At 38.4% G+C, this 20,005-nt stretch overlaps 1 protein-coding gene across 7 annotated transcripts in view; it reads right to left on the reverse strand.

Annotated features, from left to right (window-relative positions):
• CCDC68 (coiled-coil domain containing 68) overlaps positions 1 to 20,005 on the reverse strand; it is a 71,177-nt gene that overhangs the window by 19,812 nt on the left and 31,360 nt on the right. For 3 of the 7 annotated variants that reach the window (XM_039322054.1, XM_039322055.1, XM_039322056.1), the window contains exons 2-5: positions 13,410 to 13,491; positions 11,023 to 11,162; positions 9,342 to 9,428; positions 3,988 to 4,125 (exon numbers count right to left, since the gene is read on the reverse strand). In XM_039322054.1, coding sequence (XP_039177988.1) covers positions 3,988 to 4,125; positions 9,342 to 9,428; positions 11,023 to 11,142 — 345 coding nt within the window. In that variant the 5' untranslated portion in view covers positions 11,143 to 11,162; positions 13,410 to 13,491. Of the gene's footprint in view, positions 1 to 3,987; positions 4,126 to 9,341; positions 9,429 to 11,022; positions 11,176 to 13,409; positions 13,492 to 20,005 lie in introns of all 7 variants that reach the window. The other 4 variants (XM_039322058.1, XM_039322059.1, XM_039322057.1 and 1 more) reach the window with 3 other exon arrangements.

Below are 20,005 nucleotides of genomic sequence, written 5' to 3' on the forward strand. Positions count from 1 at the left end.
GGACAAATCCCTGCAGTTTTTTGGGCAAGGTTTTCCATTGTTTGCTTCCTACAGCTAAGAAAGGACTTCATCAAACTGGCAGAGCAGTTCTCAATAAACTCTATGTAAAAAAAAAAAAAAAAGTTCTAGGGTTTCCGGTTCACCAAAGTTCAAGCACATTGCTTAAGCGCTACAGGGATTTCCTTTTTATCTGCCATCCATAATTACAGAAGGGAAAGCAATAAAATGTGTTCTAGAAAAATACCCATTAGTAGTGGATATAGACTAATTTAAATAATGTGCAGGTTGTGGTTCCTTTAATTCATTAAGAAGATGACACCATAACTTGGAGGTTCTTTCTAAGTTAAGCTCAATATTTTCTAGCCTTTGTTTAATAAGCTCCATGACATTGTTATAACCCATAAGCAAATCAGGGGACATGCCAAGGGAGGTTTGCTAGTTATTGCTATATATTATCTAGATTTAAATTTATAAGAGGTGTAGAAGCTCTTTGGGAAACAGACTCTGAGATGGTAAAATATGGTTTGTTACTAAGCTTTCATTTTGATGGTAATCAATCCAGCCTCAGTCTAAGCATAGCACTGGAAATACTTCTAGATCTCAGAAAGTATTATTGTATTCTCTCATATAGTTGAAATTTTATACCAGGTTTCCATCCAGCATTTTGTTTCTCATAGTGGCCAACCAAATATCTTTAAATGCTTAGAAACAGAATGCACTTCTCTCCTAATTTTCTCCCTGCATCTGGTATTTGCAAGTAAGTTATCCCCTCCATGGAGGTAACACTGAAAAGTCAGACTAACACACTTTAATAGACTTATCCTCCATTTAATCCACTATTAAAGCCACCAATTCTCCTTGATTTATGAGCACAATTGAGCCCAAAATTTCTGTTGCTAAGCAATACAGGTGTTAAGTGAGTTTTGTCTTGTGACTTTTATTGCCACAGTCATTAAGTGAATCACTGCAGTTGTTAAGTTAGTAACATGGTTGTTAAGTGACTCTGGCTTCCCCATTGACTTTGCTTGGCAGAAGATCACAAAAGGGGATCACATGACCCGACGATCCTGCAAATATCATAAATATGAGCCAGTTGCCAAATGTCTGAATTTTCATTGGGGATGCTACAATACTTGTAAATGTGAAAAACGGTCATAAGCTACTTTTTTCAGTGCCATTGTTAGTGGCCATCACCGTATTGGATAGTAATAGATTCTGCGTGAAAAAGGTTTTTTTTTTTAAGATTTTTTGTTTTCAAAAGTGAACGTACAAATATAAGAAAAGTGAAACACTTTCATACGGAAAGTGTTCAATCCTTCTGATCATTCAGTTGTCCTCTTTTCCACTTTTTAATGACTCTCTTATATTGTTTCTCAATTATGGTATCCAGAATTATGCATTTTACTCCAGCTGTAAACATACCACAAAGTTCTATAAAGGCATTACCAATCCTGGTATTTTTATTTTCAATTCTTCGCCTAATGATTCAAGCAGGGGGGGTTGCTGACATCTTCATTGTGCTACCTACTGTAACCCAAATTCTTTCTCCTTGTTAGTTACAGAATCCTAAATTAATATGAATCTCAGATAAGAAGGTTTTACCCCAGCGAGCATTGCTTTACACTTACTTACATTTAATAGCATTTGCTATTTGGTTGATCAGTTACTCAGTTTTAAAAGATTTCTCTGGGCTCATCATTTTTAAAAATCATTTGGTATCACTTCACCAGCTCGCTATTAGTTCTGTCTACTACTAAAACTCTTGTGTTTGATTGTTGGTAAGCTTCAGTTGGACAAAATATTGCATCATAGGGCAACCAAGTTTTAAACCAACATGCCTCAAATTTGCCAACTTACAGAATGTGTCCAAAATTTGGGAGCCATGACTCCCATGAATTGTAATTTGGCAAAATTGTGGTTGCCATACTGTGCAGTTAGCTGCAATCGTAGAATCATCATTTCCAACACTCCCTGCCACTTTCCTACAAGGTAAGTCAATGGGGAGAAGGAAGTCAGAGGTTGATGTCAGCCCTCCCAGATAAACCAAACCAGAAACTCAACTAGATGGACTAATTCTGCTTTATTGTAAGGCTACATTAACAGAATTCTATAAATCTGTAAGTACAAACTTCCCACTCTTCACTTTTAACTGCCACCTGCATTAGGGCAGAATGGGACAACTCGCCACAGCCAACTCGCCACAGGACAAATTGCCAGACGACAATTCAACAAATACAAAAGTTAAATTAATTTCAATGGAACCGTGGCCAATTACAATAAAGAAAGTCAATCCAGAAATACAAGGATTACAATAATTTCAACCAAAACATGGCCACCAATAATAACACTAACTGATGAAACGATTAATACACCATTAAATTGTCCCACGGTGAGTTGTCCCATGGCGAGTTGTTCTATAGTGAGTTGACCATGTCAAGGTTGAATTGCTAAGATGCCTGCTAACTTCTATCACTACTCAACTTGCCATAGAAATAGGGGGAGGGGTAGGAAGCATGAGAAGAAAACGGGAGTCTAAGAAGCCATGCACGGACCATAAGAGCCAAGGTCACTTATGCAGGTGTCTGACGGAGAAGTGGACCGTTCTCATAACAAACCAAAGAAGTAAGATTGGGCAATGTGAACACTTGGCGAGTGGGGGTTATGGGAAGCTATTGTTAACTAGGCAGATTTTCACATGGGAGAAACAGAGCTGGTTTTGCTTCTTCAGTTCCGAGATGTGTATTCAATAAAGTTATCTTTTATGGCACTTCAAAGTCTTGAAGATTCCTTAATTTTGACATCATGGTAAGTTGGCTATGGTGAGTTGGCCATGGTGAGTTGGCCATTATGAGTTGTCCTAGACCCCCATTAGGGTGTGTTCTTCCTTAGTTTCTTTCTCTGAGTGTTAAGCCACTGCGGGTTCCTACCTCTCTTGTCTGATTGTCTCTTAGGCAGAATCTCTTCCTCTCGTTGCCCAAGGTCATCCATACATTCCATTACATCCATTCTTTCTCTCCAGCTATTTTCCTGGAGGATCAAATTACAAACAGGCCAGTTCTTCAAATGTATGTTTATTTAGAACATTAACTGACAAGGGAGGATTAGTTCACTCTGGGCATGATATGCTCTGTTTGGAATCAAATTTAATCTTTTGGTGTTTAATAAACTGGATTAATTGACCCATTTTTTGGTAAGCATGTTGAAGGAAAAGGATCAGTGGCTCTTCTTTAAAATACAAAGAATATTTCTTAGAGGGAGCAATTTTCAGTCTTGTAATATTTTCCCCTGCTCCTTCAGTTACGGAATTTGACTGAATTTTGTAACATTTTTATAATGATTTTTCTATATGCCGTTTTAAAAATTGTTTTAATTTGTTCCACTCTTTGGTTGCTTTATATTGTTTTTGTTTTTTTTGTAAACCACCCAGTATCTTATATAAATAAAAATGTAAATGTTCATTTGTTCAAAATCTTAAATCTCTGAAAGTTCTTCACCGATTGCTTTGAAATTTTGACACAACGTTGCATTCAAATATGCGCGTGTTTTTATATACCTATATTATATAGATTTCACACCTGTGACAGGTAAAAACATGTTTTTTGTGAAAAACAGCACCATCTGTTGGACATAAAAGCAACACACGCTACAATTTCAGACAATCTCTATATCTGCACAGACAATGGAACAACAAAAAATATTGTACACCCACAAGCATTGTGAAATTAAACATATTACAAACGTGCGCTTTCTCTTTTCTTTCTTTTCCATTTAACCAGACTGAGCCACAGCAATGCATGGCCGGAAACAGCTAGTTTAATAAATAAAATAATAAAAATAGTTTATCACTTCAATCTTTTGTATGTTTTGGATTAGCTTCAAAACCAATAAAGAATTGAATAACTTTCAAAACTAATCTTAAATACAAATTTATCTCCTGTATTAAAGACACAACAGTACTTTTTTGAAATTCCAAAAATTAAAGCACACCTTGAACTTTAGCCTTTCATTTTCTTTGTTCACCCATAATAATTCTTCTTCAACTTTTTTTATTCTATTTAAGGTCTCTTTGTTGTTAGAAGAGAGCGTCTCTTCATCAGGGACCAATTCAGATTCTGTAAAATGTAGCTAAAATGAAGAAAAAAAATAAAGGTGAATCAACTCTTCTTGCTTCTGCAATTTTTCTCTTTGTCCTTTTTTTTTACTCTGCCTGCCTTTAACTAAATTGGTTTCTACAATTTGCTGCAAGTGACAGATACAGTTTGTTATTCATTCAAACTCTTTGAAATCTTAATAAAACTGCACAATGCTGAAATTTAATGAGTATATTCTCTTGTGTGCATGGTTACCAAAACTTGATGTAAAAATGTAGCAAAATTCCATGCATGCTATATTTTTTTATTAATGGAAGAATGGTTAATCCATAATACATATACCCATGCCACACTGAAAACAACATGAGGTCTTTCAGAGCCTTTATTTCCCTCATTTGATTTCCCAGGGTGGAAAAGCAAACAGGAATATTTTTCTAAGCAACCCTAATTTTGAAATATAATTTGACACTAGAATACTCCAGCAATTCCAAAGTTTCCCTTTGATTATGTGTTGAAAGCTCTATCATCCATGATTAAGACCCTTTTATATTACTTCTTTATAGTAGTAAAACATTCCTTTTTTCCTACCTAAGTTGTCCTGAATACTATTCAATAGCAAAATAGGAGGCAGAAGCATTATGCATGCGACCTTGAACAAACTGTACAATAAAACTGCAGTATAAATCTAATAAATAAACTACGATGTGTCAGATTTATTATGCTTCCCCTTAAAGAGTATATTTATGCTGATTAGTCATTGAGAGATTGGGGAAGAGTGACGACAGCAAATGATGAATGTATAGGTGCAGGTTGGGAGTTGGGAAGGATATCATATGCAGGTAGTTCTCAATTTACAATCATAATTATGCCCAAAATTTCAGTTGCTAAGTGAGACAGCTGCTAAGTGAGCTTTTCCCCATTTTACAACCTTTCTTGCCACAGTTGTTAAGTGAATCACTGCAGCTGTTAAATTAGTAACCCAGTTGTTAAGTGAACCTGGCTTCCCCATTGACTTTGCTTGCTAGTTGCAAAAGATGATCAGATGATCCCAGGACATTGTAATTGTCATAACTATGAGTCAGTTGCCAAGTGTCTGAATTTTGATTATTTGGATGCTGCAATGGTTGTGTGAAAAATGGTCAAAGGTCATTTTTTTTCAGTGCCATTGTAACTTCAAAGGGTCACTCAATGAACTCTTGTAAATCAAGGACTACCTGTGTGTCATGTTGCCACCATGCAAAAAATGCAAATTACATAATTTGTATAGAGATGTCACTGTGGCTTATTCTGAATGTCTATGGATGAAAGGGATGCATGATTTTTCACCTAGTGTCTGGATAGACTGGAAAGAATCAAAGCTCTGCCCTTATTTCATCCACAAGGCCTCTTTACCACTCCCAAGTTGTATATAACAACTTCCTAGGTTCATATGCGCAGATGACTTAGTTCAAGAAATTTAGAGGTCTAGTGCAGGGGTAGGCAACCTTGGCTTTTTTATGACTCGTGGACTTCAACTCCCAGAATTCCTAAGCCAGCCATGCTGAGGGGAAAAGGAGAGGTTTCCAAGCTGAACCATGCTGCCTCAGGAATTATGGGAGTTGAAGTCCAAGAGTCATAAAAGGGCCAAGGTTGCCTACCCCTGGTCTAGTGGAACACTAGTTTGAAATCCCATCCCACATGAAGCTTTAGCTTTAATATTACATCTGGATTCCTGCACACTGAGATAGTGGAAAATGAAACACCCTGCATTAGAGAAAATAAATCTTTGCCCCCCTAAAATAATCTGAAAACAGAACAATACTATTCATCGTGTGGTAAAACTCTTAGAAGAATAACCACAGCAGTTTGATCTTTCTTTTGTTATCATTTTCTTGGTCTTTTGTTTGCTAATTTTAAAGTCAGTTAATCCCCAAATCCTTTAATTTTTCCATTAGTATTTCTATTCCTTTCTTGCCTTATATCTCCATTCAAAACTTTCAAAGCTAAAACAAATAACAGTGGTGACAAGGAACATCCTAGTCTACTCCCCTTCTTTATTGCTTAAGATTTTGTTGATTCCCCATTCACAATTATCTTTGCCTTTTCTGAAGCATAAATCATTGCCATATACTTTTGATAAGCAAATGACCCATTTGATAAAATTCTCACCAAAGTCACAATTCACAAGACTGTTGTTATAGGTAAAATAGGAAGAGGAAAGAGTATGAGATATGTTCCCTGCTTTGAATTATTTACAGGAATATAGGATATAAGATAAAAATAAATTTCATATCTTCCAAAATTTTAAACAAGAAAGTCCCATTCAAATTATTAAAGGCTTTTTCTGCATCATGAAAATTCAGTGCTGCTTAACTTTCACTGTTACTCCAACTATTCCAAAAGGTCCAATATACTTCTAATATTATCCAGCAACTGCCCTTTAGGTTAAAAATACATAGTGATCTTCATAAACAAAGTCCTGTAAAACTATCTTCATTTTCTCAGCTGAAATCATTGTAAATAGCTTATAACCATTATTCAGTAATGATATCGGGTGATAATTTGTCGGTGAGGTCAAATCCAGAATTAACGTATTATGTATTGGCCTCTACCCAATGTCAGGTGTCTTGCCAAACAGAGTTCATCATATATTGCAATGGTTGTAGCAATTCACCTTCAAAATGTTGGTAATAAAAAAAATGGTGATCCATTTGGTCTAGACATTTTCTCTGCAGTAGCCTGATATTGCCCCTGACTAACAGGAAGCTGACTTACCCAGTGAGTAGACTGTTCTGCCCATAATCCTGCCACCACATTCAACCCATTGGCTAATATGTCTTTCTCAATGGTGAAATGATGGAAGTAGCTGCCTTTTTGCCATCATTTCCTGAGATTCTACCCATTACTCACTTCTGCCAGTTGCTCTGCTTTTAGGGCCTCCATTTTTCTTATGCTCAATGCAACTGCATGTTCTGTGACATCTTTAGACTAGACCTGAGTGAGTGATAGTCAGATGTCACTGGAAAATAAACAGCATGGATTTTAAGGCCAAATATTCCACCTGTACTTTCATCCATGAACTGAACCCAGGGGAATTTAAACTTCTAGCAAAAAAATACTTTTTTTCACCTCTCAACCCATGCAGTAAAATATCATGTTCTATTTGCTCAGCTCCCCTGGGTTTTACTTTTGAAAGCATTAGCAGAACAGACCTGATAAATAACAGCCCCAATTCCCTTAGGGCAATCTTCTCTGCCTACAAGATTAATTAGTACTTGGAAGAATGCATCAGGCTGCAAACTCATTCTGCCAAGGTTTGCAGACCAGGGGCATGAGGCATGTAAAAAGCCAAAAATGCCTTCACATGCTTTATGAACACTGAACTCGTAAGAACCTGTAACTTTTGCTTAATGAGCACCAGAGTCATAGGACAAATTGTGAATATGGCTATTTTTTTTTAGTGTGACAAAATGTGCAGCACATGAGTTATGGAGTACCATAGTCCCCTTAGCAGCTTTTTTTTAAAATGTACAGGGGCAGGTTGAGTTTGGTAAAATTGGAGAGAATCAAGAAATGGGCATTACTCAGTAAATCTCATTCACTTCTCCATGCAGAAGGGCAAGTAGCCACAGTAATGCATTATCAAGAGTCAGTTTGATGCAGTGGATAACACACTGGGCTAGAAAACCAGAGATCCTACATTCTAGTTCTGCCTTAGACATGAAACCAGGTAAGTGGACCTTGGACCAGTCCTTCTGTTTCAGCTGTAAGAAGAAAGAAACAGAAAGGCATTTTTGCAAATCTTGCAAAGAAAACTACAGGAACTAGTCCAGACAACGTCCAGGAGTTAATGCTGAAAGTATTGTTGTTGTTCTTATTTACATATAATCCACCAGATGGTTCTGACTAGATTTGGTACTTTTGATCACTGGATCATTCCCAAGTGTCTATGGAGTTTCTTAATCATCCAGGTCATGGTTGTCCAAAAGGTGCTGTCTCCAAAAGGCAACTGGACTTTCTTGGGTTTTTTTTTTTTTTTGCTTTTGAAAACGTTTTGCTTCTCATCCAAGAAGCTTCTTCAGTACTTTGGAAAAAGCATCTTTGGGACGATCCTTCCTAATTATCTAGAACACTATTGAAATATTCTGCCATTCCAAGTATGTGAATTTTGAAACTGATGTGTGGAGATTCTGTCCATTCTATCATATGGCAAGTAGTTTTTTAGATCCTTGGAATGGTATCAAGCACTCAAACCATTACTGAAAGACTTTATGACCATTCATTCAGCAACTATTCAAAATTATGATGGTGCTGAACAAAGGAACTTACACCTATACCCAAAGTTGTGGTTGTTGCTATACTCCTGCGGTGACCTAAACAAAATTTAGGTGCTTGGCAATCTGCTTACCTTTATATCCAACCATAGAGATGCTTCAGCTGCCCTACTTGTCTATGTTCCCCCCCCCATCTTGTCCCTCTGGGGCTCTTGGTTCTATTTCCCAAAGGGCTGGGTCCCCATAAGTGTTGGGCCTGCTTCCTGCCCCATCATGCCTCAGTCTTCCGAAGATCAACTTTCCCAAGGAGAAATACAGATGCACCTTGCAGCCTTCCTATAGAAAAGCCATCCTAGAGTAGACACCATTTTGGGAGCAGCCAAAATTCTTGAAATTCAAACATTGGAAATGCTCCCAAAAGGGTGCCCGCTTCCAGGATGGCACCTTTGTATAGGAAGGCCACATGGCAGCTCAGCTGTTTCTCTTTCCCAAAGAGGAACTGATTTGGGGGTTCTTGGGGGAAAAGGTTGAGGGTAACCAATACTTTTGCAGCATTTGTACCTATGCAATAGTGGTGAATTTCTGTAGCTCAGGTGTAGGATAAGGATAGGATGAAGCTTCATTTTCTGAGCTTGTGGATCAAACGTTTTGTTACCAGGCTAGGTAACAGCTTCAGCAGAGTTTAAACCCTAAACTCCACTGAAGACGTTACTTAGCTTGGTAATGAAACGTTCAGAAATCAACCCACACACAATGAACCTTCACCCTCATTTGTATCTATCCTTGGTCATTTCAAAGGAAAGAAAAACAGGACAAATTTAAAGGATAGTATAGATTTGGTAACTGTTGCAGGGCACTGAGTACCGGTTAAAAGTGGATTGGTCTGATGAATATAACTTGGCTACTGAGTGGCTAGTACAAGTCGGAAGGTCATCCATGCTATTGTGCAGAACAGATCTACCTTATTGGTCTGGAAAATAAAGAAAATCTTTCATACCTTTGAATCCAGCATGCCATTTGCAATGCTATGGTTGCATTCCTTTTTGTATAACAGAGGCTGAACTTTTGCTAGCGTGGAACGAATCTGCAGGAAAAAAGCAAGCTGAGATGCTTATGGTTTGATGTCTGATGTAAAGGTAGCACCAAGAAGCTGTTTTAATGTTTATGAATAACATTAATACCAGTCAGGGCTTAAGATTTTTTAGTTGTTTTTCATATTTATTTTTTTTGTAAGCTCATGTGCATTTATTTTAAATAACGATAAACAGTGGTGACATCAATATATTAATGTTTTGTAGTGATTTTGTAGTTTTGTAGTAACTTGGTCATTTCTCAGTATGATAGCAATAGCACTTAGATGTATATACCGCTTCACAGTGCTTTACAGCCCTCTCTAAGTTGTTTACAGGGTCAGCCTATTGCCCCCAACAATCTGGGTCCTCATTTTACTGACCTCGGAAGGATGGAAGGCTGAGTCAACCGTGAGCTGGTCAGGATTGAACTGTTGAACTGCTGCAGCCAGCAGTCAGCGGAAGTAGCCTGCAGTGCTGCATTCACCCACAGCTCTTATAATATTTTTCTATACCAGGTAGTCCTTGACTTACGACCGTAGTGGAATCTGACCAACAGGTTTGTAAGTTGTGACAGTTATAAACTGAGTCACCCTATGACTGACCCAATTTCAATATTTTTTTTGAGTCAGTTGTTAAACGAACACCATGGCCATTAAGTGCTATGGGCCTTTTTTTGCCGAACACTGAAAATAAATGCTAGTTTTAGGCAAAACTGTCATTAAAATGTGATCACATGACCATGGGATGCTGCAAAAGGCCTGCTGAGCGCCTGCAATGTGATCACATGATTGCAAGAGGAGGCTGGCTGTCAGAACTTCAGAACCACGTCATCAGTATCTCCAAGGAGGTCCTTCATAAGTTCAAATGGTCGCTAAGTGATCGGTCCTAAGTGGAGGACTACCTGTATTCAATTATTCAGTAATCATTGAAAAAATGAAATAATGTATTTTAAATGTTATGACAATGATAAAGTCTCTGTTTACTGATAAGTCATTTTCTATACATTGTGCTCTCTTCCCTCTTCTTTTTCCCTTTCTGTGGCCATTCATTTTATTCGTTAAAATGTTTTAAAAACTTAAAATTAAGCAAACAGAACAAGGAGGTCTCAATCTTTTGCTCACAGCAGGAATTTAAACTCCATGACAAATCACTGTTTGAAGACATTCAGCAATGACCTCTTCTAGAAAACAGTCCCACTGTCAAATTATCCACTGTTTTTTTCTAATATTCAACAACCAGGATCTGCCTTCCTGTAATTTCAAATAATTATTTTGTATCCTGCATTCTAAGACAGTGAAGGAGAAGATTATATTTTCCACCGCTCAGTTTTTAATTCTCAAGGCTAAACATACCCAACATATTTCTTCCTGGTAGCACTTGATTTCCAGACTTCTAATATTCTTGATCTATACACAGTATGCAAGTCAGTATTTGTATGTGTGTGGGGGATACACACACACACACACACACACACACACAATTAAAAGGATCTTAATAACTGAGCTAACTTTCCTTTGAGATCTTGGTCAATCATTTCCAGTCATTTTGGCGAACTGCATAGACCAGTGGATCTGCTTTGTTATGTGTTCATACAAAAATCCATACCTTTTTAATGTATTCTGTTTCTTCAATAATCTCAGACAAGGTAGAGCCACAAAAGAGGAAATGTTCTGCCATCTCTGGGTTCTCTCTCAGATGATGTGTCACCACTAAGGGGGTAGACATTATCCAAGTTTGGGGATAATCTGTACCAAAAGACTACAGATGAATACAAAAAAAATCTACGCATGGCAAAGGCTCAGACTCCAGTCAGTAGACTAAATAAGTAAAACACGATGAAACATGAAACATAACAGGACAAGGACAGACTGCTTCAAAGTGTGGTAAAAAAGAAAACAGGTACTGTAGCTCTTGACTTACGACCACAATTGATCCCATTTCTGTTGAGGCATTTATTAAGTAAGTTTTGCCCTGTTTTATGACCTTTCTGCCCACAGTTGTTATGTGAATCACTGCAATTGTTAAATTACTAACATGATTGTTTAAAAAAATCTGGCTTCCCCGTTGACTTTGCTCATCACAAAAGATGATCACATGACCCCGGGACACTGCAACCATCATAAATACACGCCAGTTGCCAAGCATCCAAATGTTGATCCCGTGACTATGGAGATGCTGTAACGATGTGAAAAACAGCCATAAGTCACTTTTTTCAGTGCTGCTGTAACTTAGAATGGTCATTAAATAAATTGTTGTAAGTCAAGAACTATTTGTACACCCTGAATTAGTAAAGAAATGTACTTTCCCAGTTGAACTCCCAATGTCTTGAGTTGATTTATCCTATAAAATGTTTAGGAAAAGAATGAAGAATACGTGACCTTCCAGATGTCTCCGAGCTATTCTAATATTCCCGCCATATTGCTGACTGTGGAATTGGGAGTTGGCATACAAGGGCATGTATCATCTGTCCATCACTGGCTTAGACCCATGATAGACCTAACATAATAACCTCTTCCTTTTTTCTTTCCATTGTGTTTCAAAGGTGAATAAAAACATCCTCTTTAGTTTATTAACTTTGTTGGCCAGTCCTACTATTAGGCTGAGTGAAATAATCAGCTGAAGAAGCCAAATGTGAGAAGAAGGGAAGTATTAATGGACCATTTGCTTCTGTTAAAGGAGAGAGTTGGCCAAAATGCATGGTCTGTCTGAAGCATTCTCTCAGATTGAGGAGCCAATCCAGTCAGCTACTATATGCTGACCAGAGAAAGATCCCAGGTTTTTGTCAGTGACCAGAGAAAGGCCCAAGAAGAACTTTGCACCAATCATTTGGTCTATATTTTACATTAGAATAGGAAACACACATTGTCAAGTGGACTGAAATATAAGCCATCTTTAGATTCATGATACCTTTGTTGTAAAATCCATTTGAAGTAAACTCAGCAGGAACCTCACTAGCTATTATACAAACTAAGAGGGAACAGAGAGCAATTTATTTGGCCAACGCATCAGAAAACAACACAGATGTGAAATCTGATTGTGTCACAAAAACTCACTGAGCCTTCTGCTTCCAGCATTTAAATGCACATTTTAAAGACAGTGTTAGATATGGTCAGATGACTAAATCAATAGAATTTTTATTCTGTTCTAAACACAACATTATTAAACATTTAAAATACAAAGATGTCATTTGTAAATGGAACTAACATCAGCAATGTTTTCTGATACCCAGATTGCATAGTCCTAGTAAATATTTCCTTATAATTGTTTTTAAATACTTCAATGCAAATTGCTATTATTTAATGTAGTAGCCCAGCTATTTGAGATCATTTAATCTAGGGACACTCAGGGGTTTTTTTTGGGAATACCAATAAACTCTGTCATGTGTGGGCTAAATCCCTTCCTCACCTGGCTTGTGCTGTTGGGGTGGGCATGAGGTTGCAGGCTGGATTGTGAATATAGTATATCATTGTGGGAGGAAAAATGTCTTTGAAAAGGACTAAAGTGGTCAGCTGGACGTAGATGTATTGAATGATAAGACCTAGTGTCTAATATTCCCATTTTAGGGACAGCTGTTGAGAAAGAGGCAGGATGAAAACTGCAGAAGGCTATGGAAGAAATAGATAATCTAGATTTCTTTCGGTCAAGGTTCAGGCCAAAGTATGGGACAGGAACCACAATGGTTGCTCTCACTGGTGATATATATCAGAGCTTATGGAGGAGTGGGAGGCAAGTAGTCTTGTTAGATCTTTTGGTGGTCATTGCCATCCATTATATGCTTCTGACCTGTCTACAAGGGCCATGATTCTGTAGTTTCACTCTGATAGTTGCCAACTTTACTAGTGTAAGGAGGGAGGAGATATCAAGCTTTCCAATATGCGGTGCCACAGGGATTGACTTTCTTACCAATTTTATTTAACAAGTGTATATAAAGTTATTGGGAGAGATCTTTTAACAGTTTGGGGGTTTGGATCCTCAGTATGCAGAATACTCACTATATATCTCTATTGCAGACTAAGAGTTGTGTCTTGACTCACGTTCAGGAGGCATGAAAGATGGGTGACCTTGGACAAGGCTCTGGATGGGGAGAAAGAAGTTGAGATTTAACCCTGACAAGGTGAAGTAGCTCCTGATTCAGAACCTAATCCAACACAGGCTCAAGTTGAACTTCTGTTTCCCATAATGAACGTGAGTTACAATCTAAGGGTTCTACTGGGCTCTTAGCTTCAATCAATCAATCAGAATAGAGCTGGAAGGGACCTTGGAGGTCTTCTAGTCCAATCCCCTGCTCAAGTCCAACACCCATATAATAATAATAATAATAATAATAATAATAATAATAATAATAATAACTGGAGCACCACTTGAACACCATTGGCATTGACAAATTTGCTATTAGTCAATTGCAAAAGGCGGCCTTATTAGGAACTGCTTCCATCCTGCGACGATACCTGTAATACCATCAAACATCCACATCTGCCTATCCCAGGTCCTGGGTAAGGACTCGATAGGTAGACAAAATGCCAAATCCAGTCTGAACATCTGGCTGACTGTGCGATGAATGATAATAATAATAATAATAATCCCCCAGTGAGGCACTACCTTGACGTGTTGTGGGGCTTGTGTACTCTGAGGAAGATGAGAGCTATGCCAGAGGTTCAACCATACTGGACAGGTCTCATCAGAGGAGTCAGACAAAGAGTGTCTCTCCCATAAAAAATATGGTGAGACGTAAATTTCAGAATGCCATACCGGCTCGGACGTCGCCCGGGTTAACAAGGTCCGCGCTAGATATTGGAGTTCCTGGATATCTGGTGAAAAATGGGTTACAGGACTCAGGACTGTTGGCTGAGCAACCAGGGCCAGCAGCTGCAGAACTACTGGAAGAAAAGGTGTTTACCCGTCGCAGATACACAGTGATGGAAAACAAAGAAATAATGATCTGTTACTACAGATCAAGTCCAACAAGACGAGGATATCTAAAACGAATGCACCAATTCTGGAAAGAACAACATCCAGAATCAGAAATAACAGAACAGAGACTAGCAGATCAACGCCGATTTATAACACGAAATAAAGTATTCACAGAAACAGAATTGGACGAACTGCAAAGGTTTACCCAGGGCAAAGAAATCAAAGCCTTACCAGAAGTAATTCAGAATGTAGAGGCAAACCAGGGGGAGTTGGCAGTGAAGGAATCCAGCAGAGATATACAACTGTTCTCATTTGGAAACCAGGCACCTCTTCCTCAGGAAGAACAAAACCCTCTAACTAAAGAAATAAAAGAATTGAAACAAAGAATAACTGAGCATCTAGAACAGCACAAAAACAACAGAATAAGGCTGCCTGCATTGAAGCTTGTTCCAAAGAAACAGCTAGCACAAGCATTAAAAGATGCAAATACTGCAATAGCAAGTATAAGCACCAATTCACTGCAAGAAACAAACCAACTAATGTACAGCACAGCTGCAGTTATAACAGAATACCTGGGATGCAAAATCAACAAAAAAGAAAAACAAACAAACAGTGCACCAGAAAAATGGAAGGTTAGACTAGAAAATAAGATCAGCAAGTTAAGATCACATGCAAGCAAGCTAGAACAGATGAAAGAAAAGAAGCTGAAGAACAAGAAGACCAAAGAATACCTAATCAAGAAATACCACTTAGAAACAAGGAAGATCAAGGAAGCACTGGAAATAATAAAGCAACAAATAACAGCTATAGCCAGGAAAATCAGTAGATATGAAGCTCGAATTGCAAACTATAGGCAGAACCTCCAATTTCAATCCAATCAGAAACGTTTCTACCAATCCATCAATGGAGAAACTGCAAGGAATCAGTCAGTACCTGACAAGGAAGAAACAGTGCAATTCTGGAAGCAGATATGGGATAACCCAAAGAAATACAACAAGGATGCGGCTTGGTTAAAAGAGGTGGATGCAAATAAAACAGAAGTTGAAATGAAAGAACTAGTAATAACAACAAAAATGGTAGAAAAAAGAGCAAAGAAAATCAAAAATTGGTCAGCACCAGGTGAAGATGAACTGCATGGGTTTTGGTTGAAACATCTAACTGTTATACACCCACTCATTGCCAAACAGTTCAACAATATACTACAAGGAGGAGAAATTGAAAAGTGGCTAACAACTGGGAAAACCTACCTAATAATGAAAAATCCAGCAAAAGGGGCAACACCAGGTAACTACAGGCCAATTACCTGCTTGCCAACAACATTCAAATTACTAACTGGTGTGGTAGCTGATGCAGTACAACAGCATCTAGTTGAAAACAATCTCTTTCCACCTGAGCAGAAAGGAAACCGCCCCAATAGCAGAGGAACAAAAGATCAACTCCTAATAGACAAAATGATCTTGGAAAACTGCAAGAGAAGGAAGACCAACCTGAATGTGGCATGGATTGACTACAAAAAGGCATTTGACTCTCTGCCACATGATTGGATAATCAAGTGCCTAGAAATAACAGGAGTCAGTAGAAACATCAGAAAATTTGTGCAAAGATCGATGGCACAATGGAAGACACAGTTGCAGATCAATGGTGAGAAAGCTGGGAGAGGTTAATATCAAGAGAGGAATATTTCAAGGAGATTCATTATCACCATTACTATTTGTTATTGCACTGTTTCCTCTGTCAACAATACTGAATAACTCAGGACATGGCTATCAAACATCAAAAACATCTGCCAGACTATCCCACCTCCTTTACATGGATGATCTGAAGCTGTATGGAAAAACATCATCTGAAATAGAATCGCTGCTCAACACTGTCCGTATATATAGCCAAGATATTGTAATGGAGTTTGGCTTGGACAAATGTGCCACACTTACTATCAAACAAGGAAAAATAGTGAAAACTGAAGGAATCAAGATGCCCCACGAAAATAACATTAAGAGTCTGGATGAGGAAGAGTACTACAAATACTTGGGTATCCTTCAAGCTGACAACATCAAGCACACTGAAGTCAAGAAAAAGATTAGAGGTGAATACATCAAGAGAGTGAAGAAGATCTTAAAATCCAAACTCAATGGAGGAAATACCATAAAGGCAATCAACACCTGGGCAATCCCAGTCATTAGGTACACAGCTGGAATAGTGGACTGGACTCAAGCAGAACTAAAAGCAATGGATAGGCAGACCAGAAAAATAATGACAATGAATCATGCCCTTCATCCACGCAGTGACATTGATAGACTTTATCTACCAAGGCAAATAGGTGGGCGTGGAATGCTACAAGTACATCAGATGGTTGAAGAAGAAAAAATGACTTTGGAAGAATATCTGAAGAACAATGATGAAGATGCACTGAAATTAGTATATCAGGAAGGCTTACTAACTACTGGAGAGACCAAACTGGCCTACAAGAAAGACCAAATGAAGAACAGAATAGAGGCATGGGAAGACAAAGCACTACATGGCCAATACATTAAAAAAATAGCTGGGAAAGCAGATAATAATAAAACCTGGCAATGGCTAAGAGCAGGAAAATTGAAGAAAGAGACCGAGGGACTAATTCTGGCTGCACAAGACCAAGCCTTAAGGACAAATGCATACAAAGTCAAAATTGAGAAGACAGCAACAGACAGTAAGTGCCGCCTATGCAAAGAAGCTGAAGAAACAGTGGACCACTTGGTAAGCTGTTGCAAGAAGATTGCACAGACTGATTACAAGCAGCGGCCTGACAAAGTAGCAACAATGGTGCATTGGAAGATCTGCAAAAAATATCATTTGCCTGTAAGCAAAAACTGGTGTGGATCATAAAATAGAGAAAGTCATAGAAAATGATAAAATTAAACTGCTCTGGGACTTCAGAATTCAAACAGACAAGCACCTGCAACATAACACCACAGACTTAACAATTGTCGATAGAAAGACAAAAAAGTCTGGATAGTGGATGTGGCAGTGCCTGGAGACAGCAGAATAGATGAGAAAGAACTGGAGAAGATAACAAAATACAAAGACCTACAAATAGAAATAAAAAGACTGTGGCAAAAGCAAGCAAGGGTAGTACCAATAGTAATAGGCTCCTTGGGTGCAATCCAAAAACAACTGGAGCACCACTTGAACACCATTGTGAATTTTGACAAATTTGCTATAGTCAATTGCAAAAGGCGGCTTAATTCGTGCCTGCTTCCATCCTGCGACGATTTACCTGTAATACCAAAAAATCAAAAAACCAAAATCCACAACTGCCTATCCCCCCCCAATGGTCCTGGGTAAGGACTCAGTAGTAGACAAAATGGCCAACTCCATTCTGACATCTGGCTGACTGTGCGATGAATGATAATAATAATAAGTTGGAATGGGACGCTTGGAGGTCTCTAGTCCAACCCCCTGCTCAGGCAGAAAACCTACACAGACCATTTTTGGACAAATGGCTGTCCCGTCTCTTCTTAAAAACTTTCCATGTTGGAGCATTTACTGCTTCTGGAGCATGTTGTTCCACGATTAATTGTTCTCACTGTCAGGAAGTTTCTCCTTAGTTCTAGGTTGCTTCTTTCCTTGATTAGTTTCCACCCGTTGCTTCTTGTCCTGCCTTCAGGTGCTTTGGAAAATAGTTTGATTCCCTCTTCTTTATGGCAGCCCCTGAGATATTGGAATACTGCTATCATGTCCCCCCTTGTCCTTCTCTTCGTTAAACTAGACATACCCAATTCTAGCAACCGTTCCTTATATGTTTTAGCCTCCAGTCCCCTAATCATCTTTGTTGCTCTTCTCTGTACTCTTTCTAGAGTCTCAACACTTTTTTTACATCGTGGTGACCAAAACTGGATGCAGTATTCCAAGTGTGGCCTTACCAAGGCAGTGTAGAGTGGCATTTGTACTTCATGTGATCTTGATTCTATCCCTCTGTTAATGCAGCCTAGCACTGTGTTGGCTTTTTTGGCAGCTGCAGCACGCTGCTGGCTCATATTTAGGTGATTGTCTACTAGGACTCCGAGGTCCCTCTCACAGTTACTACTATTGAGCATGGTGCCACCTATGCTGTACTTGTGCATTTAGTTTTTCTTGCCTAAATGTAGAACCTTACTTTTTTCACCATTGAATTTTATTTTGTTAGTTAGTGCCCAGTGTTCAAGTCTGTCCAGATCCTTCTTATCTTAAGCCTGTCTTCTGGAGTGTTGGCTATTCCTGCCAGCTTGGTGTCGTCTGCAAATTTGATGAGTTCCCCATCTATCCCTTCGTCCAAATCATTGATGAAGGTGTTAAATCGTTGATGAAGATGTTCACTTGTCTGAAGATTTCAGACAAGTGACTGTCCAGTCTCTTCCAAAAAACCTCCAGTAATGAAGCACCCACAACTTCTGATGGAAAACTGTTCCGCAACCCATTTGAGACTTGTGTTAGAACAGTAAGTACTGAAAACAGTCACCCAAACCTGACTTTGTATGTATGGAATACTGTAATTTAAAATATTTACAGCTTTACATCGGGCAGCCCTGGAAGATCACTCAGAAGCTTGAGGATGAAAAATAGTATGACTCACATACTAATGAGAATAATCCAGTACTGCCCTATAATGCTAGTACTATGGCAACTGAAATCTCTGCTGTAGCTTTTCTATACAATGTCTTACACCAGAAATAAAATCTACACTCTCACTCTTGACAAAGTAGATCACAACCTACTCCTTGGTAAGCTAAAATAATGTGGGATAGACAGCATCACCATCAGATGGATTTGTAACTGGCTGATGAATCACACTCAATGTGTAGTACTCTATGGAACTTATATCAACATAGAAGGAAATAAGCAGTGGGGTGTCCCAAGGTTCCATTTTAGGCCCAGTACTCTTCCACATCTGCATAAATGATTTAGATGAGAGAAAAAGAGGAGAACTCATCAAGTTTGCAGACACTAAACTGGCAGGAATAACTAGATGATAGGCTCAAAATCCAAATGGCTCTCAACAGATTGAACACTGCGCCTATCTAACAAAATGAAATCAAAAGAAAAGTCAAATGTACAGGTACAGAGTAGGAGAAACCTTGCTCAATAGCAGTAAGTGTGAGAGGGATCTTGGAGTCCTAGTGGACAATCATTTAAATATGAGCCAGCAATCTGTGGCAGCAGCCAAAAAAGACAATAGAATCTTAGGTTGCATTAACAGAGGAATAGAATCAAGATCATATGAAGTATTAGTACTGGTTTATTACATTTTAGTAAGACCACACTTAGAATACTGCATCCAGTTTTGGTCACCATATTATAAAAGAAATGCAGAGACTTTGGAAAGAGTGCAGAAAAGAGCAACAAATATGATTAGGCGGATGGAGGTTAAAACATATGAAGAATGGTTGCAGGAACTGGGTTTGTCTAGTCTAGTAAAAAGAAGGACCAGGGATGACATGATAATATTCCCATATTTGAGGGGCTACCACAAAAAGAGGGGATTAACCTATTTTCCAAAGCACTAGAAGGCAAGACAAGAAACAGTGGATGGAAACTAATCAAGGAGAAAAGCAGTCTAAAACTAAGGACAAATTTCCTAACAGTAAAAACAATTAACCAGTGGAATGGCTTTCCTTCAGACGTTGTGGGTGCTCAATCACTGGAGGCTTTTAAGAAGAGATTA

Source organism: Crotalus tigris, unplaced genomic scaffold, assembly GCF_016545835.1.
Source record: "Crotalus tigris isolate CLP2741 ecotype Arizona unplaced genomic scaffold, ASM1654583v1 scf7180000023830.6690815, whole genome shotgun sequence".
NCBI lineage: Eukaryota > Metazoa > Chordata > Lepidosauria > Squamata > Viperidae > Crotalus > Crotalus tigris.